The sequence below is a fragment of the Acinonyx jubatus genome, chromosome C1 (assembly GCF_027475565.1).
Source record: "Acinonyx jubatus isolate Ajub_Pintada_27869175 chromosome C1, VMU_Ajub_asm_v1.0, whole genome shotgun sequence".
NCBI classification, from domain to species: domain Eukaryota; kingdom Metazoa; phylum Chordata; class Mammalia; order Carnivora; family Felidae; genus Acinonyx; species Acinonyx jubatus.
Genome location: NC_069381.1, coordinates 38,121,189 through 38,145,580, shown reverse-complemented (window position 1 = coordinate 38,145,580; position 24,392 = coordinate 38,121,189). Strand labels below are relative to the sequence as shown.

Genomic DNA, 24,392 nt, shown 5'->3' with positions numbered 1-24,392 from the left:
TTATAGGGATTCGGTAAATGATTATTATTTCCCTTAAAGAAAGTTAACATGATGTTTATGGAATGAGTCTCTTATGGGTGTGCAGCAGTGTCTTTTAAAGGAAAAGAAAAGTTTCCAACTGCCAGCCTGTCCGACTACACAGGTGCTTGTGTTCTTATCTCTTTCAGGTCCATCTGGGAAGCGGGATTTGGGTTGATGAGGAGAAATGGCACCAGCTACAAGTAACCCAAGGAGATTCCAAGTACACAAAGAACTTGGCAGTCATGATTTGGGGAACAGATGTTCTGAAGAACAGAAGCGTCACAGGAGTTGCCACAAAAAAAAAGAAAGATGCAGTCCCTAAGCCACCCCTCTCGCCTCACAAACTAAGCATTGTCAGAGGTAGGTCACTGCAGTACAAACGCAATGGCTGAGATGCTGTCCTGTACTCTGTGGAATGTACTAGACACAGTTTAGTTCAGCAGACACTGAAGCCTCTCCATGCCAGGCCCCAGGCCGGGCACAGAACACAAGAGCAGGTATGGACCTTGTCCCAGAGGAGCTCATGTTTAACGGAAGATGAGCCGTGGACACAAGCACAGTTCAAGTTGCTAGCATGAGAGAAGGGTAGATGACATGCTGAGAAAGATCTCAGAAGGGGAGGAGACCCCCTAGCTAGAAAATCAAGGAAGGATTCCTTGGGAAGGGGGTCACTGCATGGGCCTCAGAAGCCGTGCTCCTGACTACTGGTCTCTAAGTGTCCAGCTGCCATGTTTCAGTAAAGAAAGTAGATTCCATCAACATGTACATTTTGAGCAGGCCCCACGCCAGGTTCTGCGACAGACAACATACATGTCAGATAATTTCAGGTACTGATGAAGGAAGGTAATGAAGCATCATTACATGTTACGGCAGGACAGAGAGGGCTGTGTTAGGTGTGTTGGAGCAGGCCTGCTTGAGGAGGCTGGGAACTAGGGGTGGAGGAGGCAGCCCTGTGGAGGTCTCAGGGGTGGCAAAACAGGCAGAGTAAAGAGGCACAAAGGCCAGCACACTCCAGGGATGAGGCAGCTCCAGACAGCCACGGAGCCATGAGTGAGGGGAGAGCGAGGTCAGTGAGGTGGGTGAGAGCTGTTCTGAAGGGCCAAAAAAGCCACATTAAGCAGCTTGGATCTATTCTATCCATAGGAGAAGGGCAGATTGTGGAGTGACCAAATGGGAGCTCAGTTAGGACACTCGTGCAGTAGTCTCGGATGGAGATGATGGTGCCGTGGACTAAGGTTATAGCAGTGGGAGTGGGGAAAAAAAAGCCAGATTTAGGGTACGCTTTGGAGGTCAAGGTGGCAGGACTCAGCGAGATTAAGTGATCAGCCAGGTTAGAGCTACAGAGTTCAAACCCATACCACCCTGGCTCTAGTGTGGGCCTTGTTCTGCTGGAGCAGAGCTGCCTTCCTTGCCTGGCCGACTCATGACTAATTCACTTAAACAGCCACTTATTTTTAGACAGTTGGAGGTAACCTTTAGTCTGCTTGCTTTCTGAAATAATGGATCCCCATTTGGGAGGTCTCCCTGAGGAAGAGGCCTTCCTGGGGATGTGGCCCTGCCCCACCAAATAGGTGCCCAACCTCTGATTCCACTATACTTGTTGGAATGTGACTCAGCAGGTCCCAGGTGCCTTCCAGTGCCTGACTGGCCCCATCATCTTGTCGTGGTCTAAAATCATCTGCTGTGTGTCTGCCTCAGGCACTGGTCTGACCTTATCTGATTCATCTCCACATCCTCATTGCCTACCACAGGGAATGGCACACAGTAGGAGCTCAATAAATGAAGTGTGAACAAATGAAACACTGAGACTGGCAAGCTGATCCCTGGACTGAGCCTCGTTGTGATTTCTTGTAAATCAGTTCCCCCCTGTGTCTTAGTTTCCTCAGCTGAAAACTTAACCTCTTAAGACAACTGAAAGGGCTGCCTAGGATCATAGCTTGGAAATAGTTATGTTCTAAGTATGACAAGAAATTAGCAATCTTTCTTGACAAGCGAGCTGCCTCCATCGAGCCGATGTGACCTTGCGATGATCACACCATTGAAGTTCACTAATGCCCAGTACTTCTCAGCTTGCAGGCTCTCTCCCATCCACTCACGGTGCAGGGTGATGGCAAGTAGCAGTAGGAACCCAGTATCAAAAGCCTGGGGTTGAGCCCCAGCTCTGCTTTGGTTTAACTTGGAGCTAACCCTGGTTCCTATACTATATTCACTTTTGTTTCCCCAAGCCTAGCTCAATGCCAGTACCAACCAAGTCCATGTTTGGTTCTCCATCAATAAAGCCAGGATTGTGGTCTTTGTCCTGGCTACCCAGTGGCCAAAAGAGACATTTTGAATGTTCCTTAAACCCTACTCGGATGATGTCCTGTGCAGCTAACCGGGTCCCCAGTGCTACAGAACAATCTAGAAAACCTCTCAGCTGTGTGGCATTGGGCCATTAGGTCTTCAGCCTCCCTGCCAAGTCCCCCAGGTTTCCCTCATGGATCTACTCCCCTATTTTCCAAGCCTTTTTTAAACTTCCTCTGCTTTGCCAAACATGATAGTCCACACCTCTCTTTCCCAGAAGATGGCCTTTTCTCTTCCTTCACAGAGAAAAGAAAAGGAACTCCCACAGCTTCAAACTGCAGGCTTAACTACAGACCTAACTATACCGTCTGTTCTTCTGCCCCATGTCCCAGAAGAAGAGTTTCCTTCTCTTATTTGGGGCCATCCATTCTCTCTATCTGGATCCCAGCCCACCTGCCTTCCTAAGTACCTTGTTCCTCCAATTATGCTCCTGCCCTCCCACTTCCTTCCCAGCGTCATTTAAATAGACTTTGACCACTTGTTTCTTATGAAAACAAACAAAACACTCCCTGGAGGCCACTTCAACCACCTGGTTGCTCCATGTCTCCCTTTTCCTTTTCACATCCAGCTCTCTTAAGGAGTTGTCTACACTCACTGCCTGTGCTCACTTGTGATGCCCCTGCTGTCTGTCGGAGGGGGCCTAGACCCCTAGTCTAGCCCCCTACTAGTCTGTTCTTGCCAAGTTTCCCATGGACTTCCGCCTTACCAGATCTGGGGCACACTTTTCACCTCCTCCCCAGACTGTCTGATGGGACCACTCATTCCTCCTTTACTGAGGACTTCCTCAGTAACACATGTTCGACTTCCTCCTGCCTCCCTGGCTTCACATCCCCCTTGTGGGCTCCACTTCTGCTGCCCTGTCCTCTGTCCCCAGAGTGTCCTCTCTCTCCACAAAGCTTTCCTCAGCTGATCTCACTTCCCACTGTTCCCAGGGCCCAGGCTGAAACCCACACTCCTTGTCCTGGCTCACGCCTGGCAATCTGGCCTCTGGGGACCCCTCTGCCCTCTGCTGACACCTCACTTCCCATTTTCCACCATGCTCTAATCACAGGGGCCTCCTACCACCTTCCTATTCCCACTGTCAGCAGTGTCCTCCATCTGCCCTGCAATCCCGCCTCCTTCTGGCCATCCAGAGAGGCCTTTCCCAGCGGCCCCATCTGCATAGCCTTTCCATTGTTCTCGGTCACCTCAGCATCACCCTACATAAAGTGTCTGCATAGCATTTCTTGTTTGTTTACTTGGGAATTGCCTCCCCACCCCCCCACCCCCCGCAAGCCCACTAGAATATAAGCTTTATGAGTATCTTGTTCAGGGCTAGCAGGTAGTGAGTGCTCAGTAAACATTTGCTAAATCAGTGAATGATGTTCCCAAATCTATCCTTGGCTCAGTCCACATTTCTGCGTTCCCAAACCATACATTCAGGTGCCCACTGGCCGTCTCCTCACAGCTCACAGGTTCCCCCATGACACTGGCACAACTGTGCTCCTCACCACTCTCTCCTTTTTCCTCTCTGCACAGCCTTCTGCCCCTTCTGGATTCCCTGTCTTGGTGAAGGGCACCACCAGCAGGTACCCCGAGATGCCCATGCTCAACTCCTGCACATGCCTCGTTTTGTCTCTTCTGCCCCCAAATATGTCTTAAACCACCCACTTCTCTCCCTACCCCATGCACCTTTCATAGGCCATCATTTCTCCCCTACAATACTCCGGCAGCTTCCAGACTTCTCTCTCCATTATATAACCAGAGTGATCCTTAAGAAACCAAACATGATCCTGTCACCACCACCCCGTCACAGCCAGCCCATGGTGCCCATTATTAAAAGGTAAGCTTCTTAACATGTCACAAAAGCACCTTTATAGCCTGGCTCCTGGCCATTGCTCCAGCTTTATTTTTCAGCAGTATTCCCCTAGAGTTCTTGCCCTAATGAACTACTGTACTCCCTGAACAAGTCTTGTTCCCTCTCACGTTAGGGAATTTGTAAGGGCCATTCCTGGGGCCCGGACCACATGTCATAACTACCCACCCTGCACCTGGGCTGCTTTGTCTGGCTAGCTGCTCTAACCACCCGGATCTGCTTAGGAGAACCTTTCTCTAGGAAGCCTTCCCTGACTTCTTAGGGTGAGTGGACACTTCTGTCATATGTCCCAGAGCCCCTTGTGGTCACCTCTGGTCTCTTTTTGCGGTATCTTTGCCCCCCCAGGGGCCTCCTATAGCAACGCTGAGAGCCCAGAAATGCTTGCCATGCAGGCGAATGAGAAGGAAAGTGACTTGCCCAAGGCCGTACAACTGGTTAGGTCGGAGCTGGGCAGAGTGAGTCCGACTTCCTCGTCCCAGAGGTTTCTTGTCACACCGAAGTACAGTGTTGGTTTTTTCTGTACTACAAGCAGGCAGGTTGGAAGTCCGTCTCCTACCCCACCATACACTCACCATTTTTACCCCAATTATATGAGCTCCTCCAGACTGCCCTGGACTGGTCCTTCCAAGCAGGAGATCTGTGGCTTGAGATTGTGTGTGTTTATTTCACTTTTACCACACTTAGTCACATTTGCTGTACAAAAATGACAGCCCTTGCTCATTAGGGATTTTCTCATGTCTTTGAGGATTTTAAAGTCCTTCCTGACCGGATGGCAGCAGGATGGTGAGCACTGATACCGCTTGCAAATGCAGAAAGCAGAGCAGGAGGGCCGTAGGAGAGTCTCTCTTTAATGACAAGCTCCAGAATGACAGTTAAACCTTATTAAGGTCAAATGACCTTTTGCAGAATGTCTGAGTTTCCTAAATGAGCCACAGCATTGAGTTCTGGATAATTTTTATAACTTTTTTAATAGGACACATTAGCGCTGTTATAAACCTTGTTAATTAAGCAATAATCTCAAATGCTCCCTCGCAGAGGGAGACATTCCCGGCAAGTGCAGGTGATTAATACCTAGAGTCTAACAAAGCCTTTAATCAACCTCAGGGGCCGCTCAGCGCTCTTGCCCCCGAGACACAGGAACGCTTGGGATGCTGGGGAGGCCTCTTGGAAAACACTCCTGCATTTGCCCCTTTCTCTTCCTGCCTCTTCTGTGACCCCTGCCAGTGCTCCAAGGGCCATCACACCCACTCTCCTTCTCTCCCCTTCTCTCTCCTCAGCCTCTTTACCACCCTCCTACCTTCCAGACAGCTAAAGACTTAGCACTGGAAGAATCTCCTTGGATCATGTGGTTTGCCATCCTACTTTTACAGATGGTAAAACTGAGACCCAGACTGATTCCCACTTAGAGGTTGCACAGCAACTAGGGCAAGAGCCAGATTCGAACTCCTGAACTTCGAAACAGTTCTCAGCACAAGTTGTCTCCCTCACTTGGTTCAGGTTCCAGCAAAGTCACCATGAGTATCTGCTTCCTCCCGGCTCAGGGCTGGAGACAGACTGTCCAAGCGTTCCCATCTGTAGGGGAGGCAGTGGTCACAGTTTTATTAGACCATGATCAGTGCTTTGAGACAGAGAGCCAGGCAAGTGTGGGGGTGCAGAGGCAATCAGCAGAATGGGGTCTCCCAGTTTGATCCGGTAGGCCCCAGGGATGCTGAATCTGGAAGGATGAATAGGATTTAGGCAGCTGAAGGATGGAGCCAGGGTAATCGGGAAAGAGATTGTCAAAGACACTGATTTGTGGGATAGCCTGGAGCAGGAGAGAATTGCAGGTAAACTTAGCAGAAGGCAGGACTGGAGAGAGACCGGGCCTCCTACCTTCTTGTCTCAGTCCCTGTGGAAAGGCCAAGACAAGATGAAGTGGAGATAAGTGGCTTGGGAGTAGTCAGGGAGTAGTGGAGGTCAACCAAAAGCTTTTAAAGGCTTCTCTGTGCAAACCCATTCTCAGTGGGGAGGGGAGGGTGCCCGGGACCCGGGATGCCCATAGCACATGCACCTGCAGTGTGGATGGCACCCAGAGGCGGGCTGGCTGCACACCCAGGAAGAGCTCAGCGTTGGGGAAGGCACAGTGGGCTCTGTCCGTACTTTCTCCAGGCCTCCGCTTTCCCACATGCCAGAGGAGGGGTCAGCACGTGTTAGTCCCCACGGTCCCATCGAGTGCTGACATTCTGTACCTCCAGCAGGATTACCTGCTCTGGGCTGGCCTGGTAGACAAGATGTTGTTTACCCTCCATAGCAACTCCTTAAGAGTAGGTCTCCATTCCTGTTTTATAGGTGAGGAAGCGCAGGTTCAAAGAAGTTAAAATTCTTGGCCATGATTATATACTCCACTGGTACGTTCTCCATGCGTAGTTCCCTTATGTCCAGAATTTTTATGACCTCTGGAGTTTCTCTGGAAAACTATTCATTTGTTCACTTAACATATATTTACTGAACCTTGCCCCTCTGCAAGCACTGTGGTAGGCCCCAGGAGTGGACAGGTGTATGTACATAAAACAATTGTAACAACTCCATACAGGTGTAATGTTCTCTACAGTTCGAAGAAGGCTTGCAAAATGTTTATCTCGCATGCTTCATGGCAGCCTTAAAGATAACCTGTGGTTTGTTGTTCTTGGTAAGCAGGTGAGGAATCTAGGGCAATGATTTGCCTCAGGTGCCCAGGCTAGAAAGTGGCCAGAAGTCAGGCTCCTGTCAGGCTTTGTCTGGGGCTCACTCTTTGTTTCATCACAGCAAACGTCAGACTCACTAAGAGCGGCCGACCTCAGCCTCGTTAGTAATCACCACGTTGAGATACCACTTCACACCCACCGGGCTGTCAAAACCTTAATAACCGGGCAATGTCAAGTGCTTTTGAAGATATGAGGCAACCAGTACTGGCATACACTACTGTCAGGAGTTCCAGGCAGCACAACCGCTTTGGAAAACAATTTACTAGACATCACCTAGTAAAGTTGAGTATGCACACACCCTAGCGATGAGCAGTGCCACAGCTTGGCCCTCACTGAAGAATTTCCTGCATGTGTACCCCATGAGACACGCACCAGGGTGTTTGTAATTGCAAAACAGTGGAAACAATCCGAGTGTCCGTTGACAGTAAAATCAGCAAATTGTGGAACAGTCCACTCCAGAGAACACTGCCCATCAGTGAAAATGATTGACCTGTAGCCACACACTTCAACTTGGGTAAATCACGAAATTTATGTAATGTTGAGTGAGAAAAAGAAAGATATATAAGATACGGATATACCTGTAAAAAAGTTAAAAACAGGGAAGCGTAGGAGCGCCTGGGTGGCTGAGTTGGTATAGTGTCTGACTTCGGCTCAGGTCATGATCTCGTGGTTTCTGAGTTCAAGCCCCGTGTTGGACTCTGTGCTGACAGCTTAGAGCCTGGAGCCTGCTTCAGATTCTGTGTCTCCTCCTGTCTCTGCCCCTCCCATGCTCATGCTCTGTCTCTCTCTGTCTCTCAATAATAAACATTAAAAAATTATTTTAAAAAAAAACAGGGAAGAGTAAACAATACATTATATAAGAATGTGTACATTTGTGATAACACAAAAAGAAAAGAAAAAAAAAAATCCAGGCGAGTGCTTACATCTGGGGAGGGTGAGGAAACGATGGTATTGGGGAGGGGCATCCAGAGGCATCAGAAGGACCAATAATGTTTATGAAACTGGGTAGTGGGCATATGGATATTGTATCATTTTTAAAGTGTAAACTTACAGCATATATCTACTTTTTTCTAAGTACATTTGTATTGAAAATTTAAACATACAGCAGTGCCAGATACGTGAATTGGTATTTGGGAAGTATGTCAGGAGGTACATTTTCTTTGTGCCCCCTTACAAGATTGTACTTAAATTCACCATTAATCCTTGGCCATCTTGTTCCTTTCCCCTGTCTAGAGTGTTTGTATGACAGAATAGCACAAGAAACTGTGGATGAAACTGAAATTGCACAGAGACTCTCCAAAGTCAACAAGTACATCTGTGAAAAAATCATGGATATCAATAAATCCTGTAAAAATGAAGAACGAAGGGAAGCAAAATACAATTTGCAATAAACTTTGGATTTTTCATAAAGCCTTATCGTTTTTCTTGCGTGGCTTGTGATTTGCGGGCAATGGTGCTGTCCAGTTGAGACCCCACCGTGCGTGGTGGCATGTGGGCAGGGAGCCAGCAGGTTTCCAGGGTCGTCGGCTTGCCCTGAACTTGGACTTCCCATTCCAAAGAAGTCAAATGGATTTGCTGAGACTCAGACAGCAACTTGGCACCAGTGTCATTCTGGGGATGGGGAAAGCACTGTCTTTTTTGGAAGGGGATAAAGTGTCTCTGAGTTGCCTATCACTTGACTGAGAATTTGAACTAATATTTTTACCATTCAAGGACTTCTATCTCTGTTCCTCTATTTTGTTCTATAATAAAGCTTCATTAATTCTTTGATGTAGACAATCATTATCCTCATTTATTTAAGTATAGTAAGTGGACAGTGGAGGTGACCAGTGTCCTTTGAGAGGTGGAACACTCAGGCCGAAAGCAAGAAAATTCATAAGGGGAGGGGTTGCTGTCTGCAGATCTGAAGGGCTGTCTCGGAAGCAAATTACTTCCTCTCACTTCAAAGGACAGATCTTAGGACCAGACAGATGCCTTTCTCACTCAAGATGATCTGAGATCCAACTTCCTTGATAAATTGAATCAGTCTCTGTAAAAGGGTGTTAGGGGGCGGTAATGTGAGATGTGGCCCAGCGTTACCTTCAGGAAGCAGGGGGCAGTGTCACCTCGCGTCAGTTCGTTTATCCTTTTATATCTAAAATGATCTTTCAAGTTACATAATTTTTATCTCATTCAGTAACTGATTCTCTAAGGTGCCTGGTGCACAATCTGGCAAACCACATTCGATCTTCCTGTTGATTTGCACTTTCTGTAATGCCTGTGAAGTCAGCATGGTATATTGGAAATGGCAAGGGTTTGGGGCTGAGCACCTGGGTTCCACTCCTGGCTCCCCTGCTTGCTTTGGGTTTAACCTAACCTCTTGAGTTTCCATTTGCTGTTCCGTAAAAAGGAGATTATATCTACCTTACAGACTTGCTATAAGAATTATATATCTATATATACAGTGTTCAATAAATGTTGGCGATTGTTATTTTCTTCATTTCTGGTCATTGGCTTTTAGGCATTGGTTGGAAAACTTCGGCCCCTGGTTTTTCTGGTGGTCTCTACGCCAAAGATCAGGGTCACTGGGATAAGTAGGGGAAGTGGCTGCCTCTTTGAGGGATTTTGTTTTAGTAAATAAAATAACCCTTTGTCATGTGAAATATTGTATGCTTGCTAATAGGATGTGTACATGTGAGTTTCCTTTTATGGTATTTCCCCAACTTTCCACAAACTAGCAGTGTGATCTTGGATTGATCACTTAACTTCTCAGGTTCCTTATCGGTGTAATGAGGAAAATAATGTCTGCCTCATGGGCTATATGGATAACTAAATAATAACAACAACAGGACTTTTCTAACTGACATAGTTTAACTCATTTCATGAGCAAAGTTCGTTACACTTAGTAGTGTTCAATAAATTCATGTTATTAAGATGGGTTCATTTCAAAGCATGAGGCAGCTTGGGCATGAGTAGTGCAGGATGCATGAGGGACTCGGAAGAAGTATGCATTATTCTTGAGCTCATCCCCTTTTCTCCCTAACCATGGTGAAGACACACCTGAAAACTGCATTTACCTTCAAAGACCATTACAATGTCGTACCTGCTTTATAAGTGCTTTTAATTTGGTGGGGGAAATAGTCATGGAAATACATATTTTAAAACGCTATGAGAGATGTGAGTGCTTTATGTAATGTACAATGCACACATTAGGGACTGAACAAGGTGTGAAAGATTCTGGGATCTGAGTTCAAGTCCTGACTTTGCCACTTCTGTCAAGGTCATTTGACCTCTCTGGGGCTCATTTCTTTTAAAGTGGAGATCATGATCCCTAACTCAGGTTAGTTGTGGAGAGGATGATAGGTAACATCTGGATAAAGGGCTCTGGAAATCTCAAAGAGCTACAAAGATGTTAGTTACTTTTATCTTATAAGGCAGAATAGAATCAGAAGTGGGATGTGACAAGGAAGGACATAAAAGCCAATTCTGCTGGGGAATCTGGAGAGGTGCATACTCGAGTTAGACTGAAATGGTTTTGAGCCCCTCTTGAGTACTCAATGCCCTGTTACTGTCATGCAAGGGCAAGACCATAATACCCGTACCCATACTAATGAAGAAATGGGCTCAGGAAAGATTAAATAACATGTTGGCCAAGGTCTCAGATTTGTCAGCAGTGGAGCTGGGTCAGAATCTGGGTCTGTACAAAATCTACCCTTTTACCTCTTCCTTGTAAGATGAGTGGGATGTAATGGTCTGGGCTGAGACTCTAAGCATGTAATTTGAGGGTATATTTAGAGAGACCCAACCTAAGTAATCAATGGAAAGTAACCAGTCTCATTAATTCAAGCCATGTGAAGGAGCTATAGTACTGTTTAAAAGGATGCATAGTTTTATTACATTAAACACATACACAAAACTCAAATTCATTTTGTATAGTGGAGAGTTTCCCAAATATGTTCAATATTAAGAATTTGCTGAGGTGTTTAAAATATAGACTTGTGGGTCGTGGCTTAGTGAGCTCGAATCAGTAAGTTTGGGATGGGGCTGGGGACGTGTATTTGAACATAAGTGCCACTCTTGAATAATACTAGTCTACTAGAAGTCGTTAGAAGATTTGATTTAACCAAGGAACAAGAGTGTTTCCAAAGTAAAAAGACATGTTCCTTTTAAAGTGCCTGAGGATATTTGCAACTGAGAGTACTAAATAACTGAGGACCTGCCCTAAAAGCTTGTCTAGAGTCCCTCTTTCATGTTTGCCAAGTGCTGGTTAGTTGGACATGAGGCAGAAGGTGACTTTCAGTTCAGGCACCAGTAAGTATCCCCTCACTTTTACACTTAGGTTCTTTCTTTTGATTCTTGTGACAGGCCAGTGAGTCGTGTAGGACAAGACAGTCAGGACTCAACTGGAAGAGTCTGAATTGATGAGGTTTGGGCACTGTTCAGAAACCCTGGCAACAAGTTCTCTGTTACCAGATGAAACTGAAAGATGTGGTTTGTTTTTATCTTCTACCCGAGGAATGGACTTAGTGACCATTAAGTGCCCATGGATTTCTTGCATGCATTTCTAAATTATGACATTCTTTTGTAATTGTAAAGAAATAAAAAACACTTCATAGAAATTTTTGGAAAAATAGGGAAACATTCCAAAATTACGCTCCTGTAAGCATTGTGATAGATCTCTTGTAGTCTCTCAAGGCTGAGAGAATGTATTGTACACACTGCGATCACAGCATATGATCAGGTTTGCATCCTTCCCTTTCCATTGGATCGTGTTTCCCTGTTGCTCCAGGAAACTTAACCGTCAATTCCAACATCACCAAGCAGACAGACATCAAGCTACAGTCGAGTAAGCCATCTGCTGGGCTGTGGGGCTAGGGAGGAGGGCTGCCAGCCCCTGAGAGGCCCCACTACACAAATTGGTCCATCGAGGACAGGAGCGAGAGCCTAAGTCTAGAGGTCAATGCATTCGAGTTCAGTTCCCAACTCTAGCACTTACTACCTCACTTGATGTGAGTTATGCAGTCATCTTGTTGAACACCAGCTTCTTCATTTGCAAAATGGAGGAAATAACATCCCATTGTGGTGTTGCTAGAAGTACTGAACGTAATTAAAGCGCCAGGCCAGAGAGGATAAAGGGCCACCAAGGTTAGAGCTGACATTCTTCTCCTCTTCTCTCCCCACACCCTTTCAAGTCCTCCCCCCAGTGTGCCTCAGTCCAGTCTCCAACCTGCTCTGACCTCTTACATGGCGACTTTGGCTTTTATACCTGCCTTTGGCCCTCCAGACAGCTTGTGCTTATCCCACAGCGCTCCATGCTCATGGCCTTTTCCTGTGTGTACCAGCTAGGCCCCCTCCCCACCTCCCAGCTCTCCTCCCAGAAAAGCCCCAGCCTCAGGCCCACCACCCAGGGGCCCATTGCTCTTCCTTAAATTTTTAGGTTGTTTATAAATAAAACTCAGGGGAAGATTTTCATGTGCACGGTTTTTTCCCTTTATATTTTCTATCATTTTCTTAAGGTCATTTTACCTGGGTCAAAAAGAATGACATTTTTTTTTATCATTCTTGATACATATAATGAGTGTGTGACCATGTTTTAAATTATTGTGCCAACTTACTAGGTGAAAACTAGTACCTCATATTTCCTTTGATTATTTCTGAGATTGTACATCTTCCCAGAGTTTGCTTTCTTGGTTTCAGAAAATAAAAGCTTAACCTGTAAGCATTTCCAGCAGAATCCATTTCATTTTCTGTGTTTAGTCTTCTCTGGACAAATATGTGTACCTTGGGCGTATAATTTTTTGTATCTGCAAATAGACATATCAACAGTTATTTTCATCACTTCTTTTGAAGGGATTGATCAGTTTGTGCCAAGCACCTTCATAGGCTCAAGGAACCTCCGGGTCAAAAGTGAACTTCGAGGTCCTCCTGCCAGATCTCCTGCCCACTGCAAGCAAATGCCTCTCTAGGCCGTGCTTGAATACCTCCAGGCATGGGGGAGTTGGCTTCCTACCCAATTATTACTGTCACTGAGATGTTCTTCTGTTGAGCTAAAAATCTACTTCCCTGAGATTTCTAAGGTCATTCAAATTCTCTCCTCTGAAATCGCACACAATGCTTCTCCTCATAGCCCTTTGTGGAATTGAAGGTACCAATCCTGTCTCTTCACCAACTAATAAGTAGTTCAAATTCTATTTTACCGTTTGTCACATGAGGGAGGCTACACAGGACAGAGTGGGGCTTCTGGACTTGACAGCCCTGTGTTTGAATCCTGACCATCACTTACTACTATCTGACCTTGAACAAGTTTATAACCTCTCTTAACTTCAGTTTTCTCATTTTTAAAATGGGAATATAATCCCTACCTATATCAAGGGCTATGTAAGATAATGTGAGTAAAGCAGCTAGGCATTCAATATCAGTTCCCTAATCCTAAGACCCCTGACCATCCCAGTTGCTCTTTTATGGTTGTGTCCCTAAAAGGTAGGGTTCAAGACTGGACAGGGTACTTTAGGAAGGGTCTGGGTGGCACTAACCAGAGCAGGTTATCACCTCTTATGACAGCATGTCTCTATGAATGTGTCCTGACCCTGAATTAGCACCTTCCATGATGGAATTATCCCATGTTGAGTTAATGGTCACCAAACTTTCCTCTGTGTTCTCTTTTTGGCTAACACAATACTTGTCCCTTTAGTTCACTGCGTTGTAAGAGGAACATAGGTCTTGAAGCCAGAGAAACTCACACAAAATTCAGTTCCTGATTTCCCTATTGATTAGAGTAGAAGATATTGGTCAAGTGCATGATGTCCCCCAGCCCCAGCCATCTTGTCCATTATGCACTTGTTACGGTGATCATACTGGCCTCCCGCCACGGCAGGCCTACAGTCCGTGCCTTCCTAGTTCAGGGATTCAGTAAAGTGCTTCTTTTTTCCCCTTCTTCTTTCCCTTTTTCCTTTTAGCGGCTCTTTATCACCACCACCACCACCACCCATTCAAGTGTGTGTTCTTAAATATAGTTCTTAAATGAAATACAGGACTTTGCATTTATCCCTCTTCTATTTCATCTTATTGGTTTCAGCCCAACATTCCAGCTGGTTGAGATCTTCTTTTCCATTTGTGTTTAAAATACAAAACAGAATTTGAGGAAAGCCAAAGCCAAGAAAGAAAATCCAACCATAATCTCGAGAACCAAGCCCAACTGTGCGTGGCTCCTGGGAGCCCCTCCTGTCTGTCCATGGGCAACATCTCTTTGTCCCCATGGCTGGCCAGCTTCCCATGATCCTGCCTTGTGCATCCAACACCATGTGGCAAACATTTCCCCCTCTGTGGCCCGATGTGCATAGTTACCATTTTAATGCCCTTTCCAGTACGGGGTCCTGATTACCTTCTTATCTCTTATGTGCATTTTGTTGTCTCTAGTGTCTTGCTGTTAGAGATAATACTGCCATGATCGTTTATGGTTGTTTGTTTCTTAAATTCCCAGGACTGAGCTAACTGGGTTAAAGGACAAGGACATTTTATAGTCCTTTCCATGTGTTTTTATATTGCTTTCCAAAAGGTTCAGCCATGTCTCAAGCAGGATAGACATCCGTGTGTTTTTGGAATTTTTAAAGAAGCATGGTTAACTCATTCTCTATAAAGATGTACTTTTTCAACGCCTTTCTAGGTGAATTGTCTGTGCATGCATTTGGGTGTTTGAGATCCTTATGGAATTTGATTCTATGATAGGCCCTTTCTCCCAGGTTTATAGTATATAAATATATCTTTTGTATCCTAGCCAAATTATCAATAACAATGTTTAGTTCTGTGAAAAGGAAAGAGCCATATGGTCCTCCACTAAAGACCCTCTTCTCCTCCCCAATTAGCCTTCTCTAAGCTGAGTTATTCTAGTAGCTAGAACTCCTCCTTCTAGTGCAATCATGGAAGAGCTCTGAGATGGGGCCTTTGAGCTTCCACCTAGAGGATGACAGTGACTGTCTATTGGCTATTTGTGTGCTAATCCATCCCTCCCTCTGTTCGTTTTACATGCGCTGAATGTCTGACCTGTGCCCAGCACTCTGAGAGGCACTTCTCGTTGGGCCCAGGCAGGGAGTCACACACCAAGCATAGCTCCAAACCCCCATCTGATCCGACACCTGAGGATATGGGCATTCACTGTTTCATTAGCTAAAGGGGAGAGAGATTCAGTGTCCTAGCCTCACCAAATTTCTAGTATCCAGAAATTCCCCATCAGTAATTATGGAATTCATTCAGTCACTCAACAAACATTTATTGAGTACCTAGTACGTGTCCATCACTGGTCTAAATGCCTGAGACACATCTATGAAGAAAAGCACAAATGGCCTAAACTCTGGCTGGGGGGGGAGGGGGAATGGGAAGAGGAGGAAGGTAAATAGTAAACATAATAAATAAGAAAATTACAGAAGAAGGTGATGAATGCCCTGAGGAAAAGAAAAAGCAGTGCAGAGTCAGGAAGACTGTGTGTGTGGGGAGAAGGTTGTCAGCATGGGGCGGACAGCCCTGCAGGACCCTTGCCATGGGAGCTGGAGGTGTCCCAGGAGTGGAAGTGAGGGAGATTATGTCCTGTCTGCCTGGAGCCTCAGCTTTACTCCCAGATGAGAGGAAGGGAGTGGGGGGAAGGAGGAAGGAAGAATTCATTTTAACTGGTACTTGAAGACACTCTGTGTAGCAACAAGAAGGATTAGAGCATAGAAGAAGCATGTTCATGAAGAAAATGAAGCAGGAGACTTCAAAAAAATGGGCACTTGAAGGAGGTAGTGGTGAAGATCTGTTCTTGCCGATACCCTCCCTCGGGTCCCTCTGGGAAGCCAGGGGTCCCTTGCCGTGGACAGATGTGGGGTGGGGAGGAGAGTGGGCGCTGAGCCAGGCTATCCTAGGTTTGAATCCAGGCTCCATCTCCTGCTACGTGAATCACACGGTTTCCAGAGCTTCTGTCTCCTTGTCAGAAAAACGAGGACAGGGGTTCTGACTTTGTGGTATTGTTGGAGGGACAAAACAAAGAAGCACACTAGCAGGCTCCCAGCAGAAAAGCTGGCCCCAGGAGAGGTGCTCAGCTGCTGGCATCTGGAATGCACGTGGGAGCCAAGGGGCCTTTCACAACATCTCCTGTCATCGGATGTGGTGATGCCAAGTATCTCTGAGGCTTTCTCAAACCATGTCTCTTTCTCGACCTCTTTTTGCCCCATGGTACAGCACCAGTAACACTGCCTCTGAGGGTTTGCTCTGAGGATTCAGCGAAATCCCAAATGCAAGTGTGTGAGCAGGAGCCTGGCCCGGAATAGGTCCTGGCTAAATCCACGTCCTTTTGCTGGTGTAGCACCTCAGACCCCCTGCGGGGCATGCACTTGTCCTCCGCCCCCACAGCACAGCCCATACCCTTTGCGTAGCAAAACTTAGAGAACTGGTTTTATCTCACCAAGGATAATCTATAGACTATTGGCCTGCCTGCGTCTGAGCCCACCCAAAATGACAGCAAAAAAGGGTGCTCCCAGCATAGGTGTGGCCTGGATCCAGCAGACTAAGCATTCAATAAATGCTTGTTGGATGAATGATTGAGCAAATGAATGAGTGGCTTTATTATTATCACATTGATTAGTAAGATAAAAGACTCACAGATATTACTGCGTGTGATTCCTCATAGCAGTTTTCTGATGTGTCTTTATGTTGAAGGTAAGGAAACAGGCTATAAAGAAGGGTAATTTGAATTTCCTGAGTTACATAGTTAATGGATGGAACTTAAACCTAAGTCTCCTGAGGCAAGATCCTATCTTCTTCCTCTCTACCGGTGGTTCTAACACTTCAGCCTGCTTTCGAATTAGCTACAGGCCTTGCTGACACCCGGATCACAGGTCCCACCCCAGAGTTTGCCATTCAGCGGGTCTGGTGTGAGGCTCACAAATTACACTTCCATCCAGTTCTCAGGGTGATGCCGATGCTGCTGGTCTGGGCACCACACTTTGAGAAGCACCTGTCTAAACAAAGGTGCTTTTCCACATTGTAATTATGATAAGTGGAATGTAATTACATCTTGGTGATTTCAAACTAATGTGCCATGATCAGCAGAAGATGTGGATAGAGAGTAAGAAGGATAGACAGGGTGCCTGAGCCTCAAAGCCAAGTCAGCAGCCTAGGCCTTAGTGACTTTGGAGGTGAGTCTCACCATGTTGAGACTCACTTTGCCCTGTGGAAAATGGGATTTTCCATATGCCTCCCAGGGGTGGCGGTAGACTGGATGAAATAACGGAAGAGGGACTATTTCAAGAAATCAGTAGGGCAAAGCCTCCCTGTTTCACTTATCTGCTGTGTCCATTTCCAGGGCCAGGGACATGAAATAGAAGAAAGAAAGATCAGAACCCCACATCCTCCCTCTGCACCAACACCCACCTGCCCCAAACAACAACCAGAATTATTGACAAGCACCTACACTGAGCTGTGGATTTTCTCTCTCTGTTCTTCTTATATGTGAATAATTAACAAACTCTATCATACTTACATTCATTATCCACTTCAGCATCTTGGTTTCTTGTTTGTTCACTGCTGTATTCTCAGCACCTGGCATACAGTATAAATTCATTTTAAAAATTATTGAATAGGGCGCCTGGGTGGCTCAGTCATTTAAGCATCTGACTTCGGCTCAGGTCATGATCTTGCAGTTTGTGAGTTCGAGCCCTACGTTGGGCTCTGTGCTGACAGCTTGGAACCTGGAGTCTGCTTCGGATTCTGTCTCCCTCTCTCTGCCCCTCCCTTGCTCATGTTCTGTCTCTCTCTGTCTCAAAAATAAATAAACATTAAAAAATTTTAATTATTGAATAAATAAATGCAAAAGTCAAAGATTTGGTAGGAGGCTGTGGCTCCAATCCAGACCTGAACTAAAGCAAGGACCCCAAAGTTGGAAGGAGAGGAATGGAGCAGAGACAAACCCTGGGGTCATTGTGTCTCCATCCCAGTGTGGGAAGGACAGGACTGTCCCTTAGCTCCTGCCCCGGGGGCAGGCCATGGGTCTTCCCGATCAGGCCAATGGTGTTATGGGAAGAAGGGGGTAATAAACGTCCAGGGCCTGGGCCACTCCCACATAGATTCTTCTGTGGGAAGAATCTGGATAAGGTTATCCTCCTCTCCCCCTGAAATGGGCACCTGAAATTTATCCAAAAACTTTTAGTGAGCCCAGATCACCAGCAATCATGTGGGACACCTCTGGACTCATTGCAATGGTCATCAGAGAAGCTACACAAGGAACAAATGCCAGCATAGCTTTTTCTGCAGCATTGTCCTTGGTTCCTTGCCATTAATTTCTCAGCAGTTCTCACTCGTGGCCACCTGCAGCCTGTCCAGAACTCAGCAGAGATGGGATTTTCATGCTGGGGAAATTCAGGGGTGGGGGGGGGCTTGTGGGGCTGGTTTGCAAACCTGATCAGAGTGGCCGTGGTGATTTGTTCACACTGCATCCCCCACCGCACCCTTACATACATTTCTCCCTACTTAGGGAGAACAGTGACTCCACTGAAATAGTTTTCTGAAATCAGTGATGTGTCAGCACTGTTATAAATTGCCTTATGCCTCTGCTAGTTCATCAGCTTATACCGTCACTGGGCACCCATCTTTCTCGCTGGCCTGTGAGTGCTCAAAGGGGCTACCATGTGTGTGTTCCTCTCTGAGGCCCTGAGCCCAGCACAGAGTCGGTACAGATGAAATGGAGCTCACCCTGCAATCCTGGCCCCTGATGACCAAAGACTGTGCAAAACCAGACACTGAAGCAGTTTCTCCCACCTGGAGGTTTAAGGTTTTGCAAGATCAAGAAAGCCCTTCACAAGAATGTCATGAGACCTCCTTGGCCTTGTTACCCCAGGATAGGGCACCACCAAGTCAAGAAAGAAGGAAAGGATTTGGCAGTGGTTAAGTCTGAGGAGCCTGACCTTATGCTGCCTGGGTCTGAGTGTGAGCTCCACCACTTATGTCTGTGTGAGTTATTGGGCGAGTTATTTAATTGGTCTGGGCCTTGGTTTCCTCCACATAAAATGGAGGTCTCAGGTTCCTGTGAGCATGAAGTCAATATCTATAAAGCACTTAGAACTGTACCTGACACACAGTGAACACCACGTAAGTGTTTATTGTCATTGTGAGCAAGGGGCAAGAGGTGGGAGAGGGTAGGGGTGCCTGGGTGGCTCAGTCAGTTAAGCATTTGACTTCGGCTCAGGTCACGATCTAATGGTTCATGAGTTCAAGCCCCCCACCGGGCTCTGTGCTGACAGCTCAGAGCCTGGACCCTGCTTCAGAATCTGTGACTCCCTTTTCTCTGCCCCTCTCCCACTCACACTCTGTCTCTCTCTTTCAAAAAATAAATAAATGTTAAAAAAAATTTTTTTAAAGAGGTGGGAGAGGGGAGAAGTTTCAAGGAGTGGGGGTGAAATTGGTATTGGGAGAGAAGGCTGGAAGGGAGGAAGGGGTTGAGACCATGGAGGGCCTTGGCCCCAGGCTGTCCTGTTGGCCTCTGAAGACCACAGACAGCTGCTGAAAGGTCAGGCCAGCATCGGTGTGGTGGGGGGCTTGGAGAAAGAGAGGAGTTGCGGAGGTTTTTGGAATAGCCCGGGTAAGCGACGATGAGGGGCAGATGCCCACCATCTTCCCTCCTTAAGTGTTGACACTGCCAGATGGGAACCAGGCTGTGAGCCCTGCAGTGGTCCGGGTGCGAAGAGCCCCGGGGCACCTGTGTCTGGAGCAGCCCCTCCACACGGCTCCCGGCTCCCATGCTCTGGCCCCATCAGCGCAGGCCTTCGTGGGGACTCAGCCCCAGCAGAAGCAAGGCTCCCAGAGCGGGAGATGAAACTAGTCCCGGGGAGGGGGCAGACTGCCGGCCTGGATTCCTCTCTGTGTCAGGGCTTCCCTAAGCTTCCTTGATGCCATGGAAACAGCATGGGTTTGAACCTTTCCTCCACCACCTTTCAGTAACATGACCTTGGACAAGTGACTGACCCTTCTGGGTCCTCAAATTTATTAGCTATGTAGAAAGAATAACAATGGCAATGTTTTAGGGCTGTTGTATAAAGCGCTGGGCACACGGCAGGCACATAGTAGGTGCTGACTACCAGGTGCCACCCACCCCTCAACATGAGGAAGCAGGGAGCCAGGATGGCACGCCTCACCTGTGCAGAGCCTTGAGGCTGGCTCTTCCATGAGTCTCAGTCTCCTCTGTTATTTTTTTTTGTATTGAATAAATTTGACATGCAACATCGTGCGAGTTTAAGGTGCACAGTATGTTACTTTGATACATTTATGCATTGTGATTGCCAGTGTAGCAGTATTTATCACATTACATACTTACAGTCCAATAGTATTTTCTGTATTCATTATACTGTGCAGTAGATCTCTACGGCTTACTCACTACTCATGACAAGCCGGTTTCCTCATTTACAGTGCCTGTGACATATAGTCCTCCTGCCCCTCTGCCCCTCCTCCCATCAGAGAAGAGATTTCAGCCTGTGACACATTCTTTCCCCAAATGGGTGGGAAGCCCCTGGCCCTGGATATGAAAAATGAGAGCCACTCACTGCTGAGAAGCTATCGTTGTGGTAGAAGGAGAGAGGCCGGAGTTCCTCTTTTCAGTGGTTCTTTAAATTATTTTCATTTTGCTGACTTGGCACTTCTCGGAGCTAAGGAGGTTTGGGAGATGGTTATGGGCCATTTAAGCAGACAGCCTCACTGGCTCCAATCTCTTGGGGGAGGAAGAGATTTAACCCTCTGTAGTCCAGCCTGGCGCCGCCTTCCTCAGGGCCCAGGAGGGGTAGGTGGGGCTTTGCAGGCTGGGGCTGCCTCTTGAGGAGCTGGCCCAGGACCAAGTACCTCAAACACCTAGAGATTTCCAATGTCAGCCCATTAAAGGCACAGATGGAATAGAGACTACAGCCAGATTCGAAAGTGGGTTGGGTTCCCCTGGGTTTTAAATTATGATTGTAAGGTGGCTTCTTTTTGTCGTCTTTTTCTTTCTTTTCCTCTTGTCTTTAAGACTGAGCTTTTGATCCAGACTTCCTGATGCAGAGTGAGAAGGGTGGCCAACAAGAGCATGCGATGCCTCCCCACACCTTTCCCCTGCTCAGTGGTAGGAGATCTTTCCATTAGCTTTGCTGAGCTCCTCCTGTCGCTCAGGATCCACACTGAAGACCCCACGTATTTAAATAACCACAACAAGAATATTTCAGAGTTGGCATTGCTGTCTTTATTTCTCCTGATGAGGACACTGCAGCCCAGAGAGGTTAGATCTTCTGCACACTGTCACACAGCTAATAAGTGAGAGCGTTAAGACTCCAATCCAGGTCCTTCTGAGACCAAGTCCACTGTTCTTGCATCACGGCCTCAGTGCCTTCTAGCAATCAGCACTGACTGAGAGCCGGCCAGGTGCCAGCCCCTGCACCGTGGGACAGAGTTGGGGAGTGTTCCTTCCCCGCTGGTTGGGGTTTAGCCATGTTGTAAGGTTCACCTTCGCGTACAAGTTTCCCTTGCAAAGCAGTGGGGATGGTAGAAAGATGGAAGCACATGTCCGACAACAGGATAACTGCACGTGCACACACACGTCCCACTGACTTTCTTCATAGACTGAAAGACCATCCAGCAGAAAATGAAGCAGAGCTACAAGTATCCGCAGAAAGAAGCACCCAAAGCATCATGTGGAGTCAGAAAAGCAGGCTGTTGAGTGAAACTTAGAGTCTGAGACGATGTATGTGAACTCTTGTAACAAACCACCAGCACAGGTTGTTGATGGACAGGGAGCTGAGCATTCAGAGTGTGAGGACCCGGCCAGGAAAGGAGCTCAGGGGTGGGAGGGGCAAGGGCACCCCAAAGAGACGTCTGCGATGTTGACGCTGTTTCTGACAAAAGACAAAAAGGAGATCTGAAGAAAAAGAACAGATAGCAGAAAGGGTTTCGATACCTTGTGCCTGCGAGGGTCCCGGGTGAGGGGGTCTGTGAGACACACACCCTCTTCTGTGTGCCTGAAGTGCAGACCTGGCCTGGGGCTCAGTCACGTGGGGGCCAGCATGAGCCCCTCCTTCACAGGCTCTTGGCAGGATTAAACAGGGATCAGTCAGAAGCACTTTTTAACCTGTAAAATGTTGTAGGAATGTAAACGTCTGTTGTCTTTTCCGATCTGTCTTCCTGGCTACCTTGTGACTTTCTTGAGGGCAAAGACAATTTCAGAGTCATGCCTTGACCCCAGTCTAAGCTCAGGAACTCTTGCTGGCTCTGGGCCAGAACCCCAGATCATAAGCCCTGCCATCAGTCTCTTCCGCCGCCTCCGTTCCCCAGTACTGTTTGCATTGAGGGGAAACAGCTTACCCCAGGTTTTTGCCACGGTGGACACACAAAATTGATAGCTGAGCACGGTGTCAGGTACTTGAGAGAAAAGTCCAAAAGAGTTCTGTGGGCACAGTGAATGATGTAATAGTAAGAGCCCACCCCACCAGACTCTTGCCTCGGGCCCCAGGCAGGGAACTCTCCTGAGCTGTGCATCCCCTGGACTGAGGCCCCACAAAGCCTTGCTTGCTCCTTCCATGGCCCTAAGGGAGGCCCATCACCACTCCCATCAGGAAGATAGGGATGCTGAGGCTAGAGCAGCGATAATGGGCAGAGACAATGCAAATCCAAGTCTGGTGGATTCCAAAACCTGTGCTGTTCTCCACGGGCCAAGGCATCTCCATGGACTGTGAAGGCACAGATGCCACCAGGGAATCCACGGACGGCCATAAGATACATACCCCCCCCCCCCCCCGACCTGCCGGCCTTCCTCGTCAGGCAGTGAATGGTGGCTCAGGCAGGGACTGGAGTGGGGAATCACGTTTCAGAGCCGGCCAGAGTGGCTGCCACTCGGAGCGCTCCCTTTGTAGTTTGAATATGCAGCCTCTAATTAGACTTTGCCTTAATTGCAAGATTTCCATACGCCCCGCAACTGCCACGCACTCTGTCTGGGGATAAACATGTCCATCAAGTGAGAAGCAAATTGTGGCTGTTGCCTTGGCCCCATCATCCGGTTTGCTCGCTCCGCTCGGGTTCCTCTGGGGATGTAGTCAGCCTTCCCCTGTGCAAGTGCTCTGGGGCCCACATTTTAATCAAAAGCGTACCTGCCTCTAGGAAAGAGTAGAAGCACAGCTCAAAAGTGATTAAATTTAATAACCAAAAGACCAGAAAAAGTCTGCTTTGCAATGCATAATTTCACCATATATTTATTTATTTCATCATGTGGCCACATTCTGTATGCTGTATGGGGACACTTTATTAAAAATGCCATTTATTTTAACAGCAGCAATAAGAGAAAATGCACACCTTTTTTTGCCTCCCCGCTGTGTTAAAGGCATTTGTGATTATTAAATCACTCTTGAGCAGAGGAATGCCTGTCTCCAAATTTACTCTGAAGTATTTCAATAAAATGATCTCAAATGTTTATTCACTCAGCCAAAGCCATGCTGGGCCAGGTGCTAGGCTGCCCCAGGGATAATGAGGTGGAGCACACAGAGTCCCTTCAGGCCTGGCCCCCAGGGACTGTTGAAGCAGTTTTTGTTGAAGATAGGAATGAATGAGTGAATGAATGAATGAAGGGGTGGGGAGCGATAAAGAAAGGAGCCACCTCGGGTCACAGAACTGGGACCCAAGCTGTGTGAGGTATTGCAGGAGCACAAAAGAAGGGTGGGTGGGTTTTGCTTCAGTGTCCTAGAGGAGGGGCCAGCTGCTTCTGAGGTGAGAATGAATTTCAGGTGAGAATCTCAGGGCCTGAGGAAGGCGTAAGGCGTTACAGACAGAGGGAATGAGGTGAGTAAGGCCTGTGGCCATAAAAGCCCTCCGTGCGGACGACCGCACAGCTGCTCCCACTTCCTTCCGTTCTTTGCCCACACGGGTCTCCCTCGTGAGAGGTTGTCCTCGTCCAGCCTCGGCTGAAGGAGCATACACCCCGCCCCCCACCACCACCGGGGGGCGCTCTCCTGTGCTCTGCTGCTGCTCCAGAGCCCGCCCATCCTGAAGTATTTACGTGAATGCTGTCCTACCCCCATCACCGCCTATGGCCTCAAAAGTTGGATACGCAGATGGATGAGTGACTGCATGAACGACTGGGAAAGCTCAGTGTTTTCTCGGCACCTTGAGAGGTTTGGAGTGGGGTCTGGAGTGTGGGGTCCGAGTGAGACCTGCTGAGAGACAAGGCTGCGGGGTGGTGGGCCCCTGGGCTGACTGGCTGGATGTTGCTGTGACGTGGCCACAGGGAAAGATATTAAGCCCGGGAGTGACCTGGTCGCATTGGTGCTTCAGAAGGACCACTGTGGTGGAACTGTAGAGGATGAACAGGTGAGGGCAAGAACCGAGAATGGGGAAAACGCAACCTGGTCGAATGGTCCAGGCAAGAAATGTGGGGACCGGAGCAAAGCAAGGTGGTGGGAATGAAGGGTGGGGCACATCAAAATAGAAATGTGTATTTGGGG

General features: G+C 47.5%; 1 protein-coding gene across 8 annotated transcripts in view; it reads left to right on the top strand.

Annotated features, from left to right (window-relative positions):
• LOC106973620 (BEN domain-containing protein 5) overlaps window positions 1–24,392 on the top strand; it is a 1,423,832-nt gene that overhangs the window by 1,210,049 nt on the left and 189,391 nt on the right. For 3 of the 8 annotated variants that reach the window (XM_053213936.1, XM_027059246.2, XM_053213954.1), the window contains 2 exons: window positions 168–381; window positions 8,176–9,421. The exons of 3 other annotated variants lie outside the window; for them this stretch is intronic. In XM_053213936.1, the coding sequence (XP_053069911.1) occupies window positions 168–381; window positions 8,176–8,333 (372 nt within the window). In that variant the 3' untranslated portion in view covers window positions 8,334–9,421. 2 more of the 8 variants (XM_053213942.1, XM_053213938.1) reach the window with 2 other exon arrangements.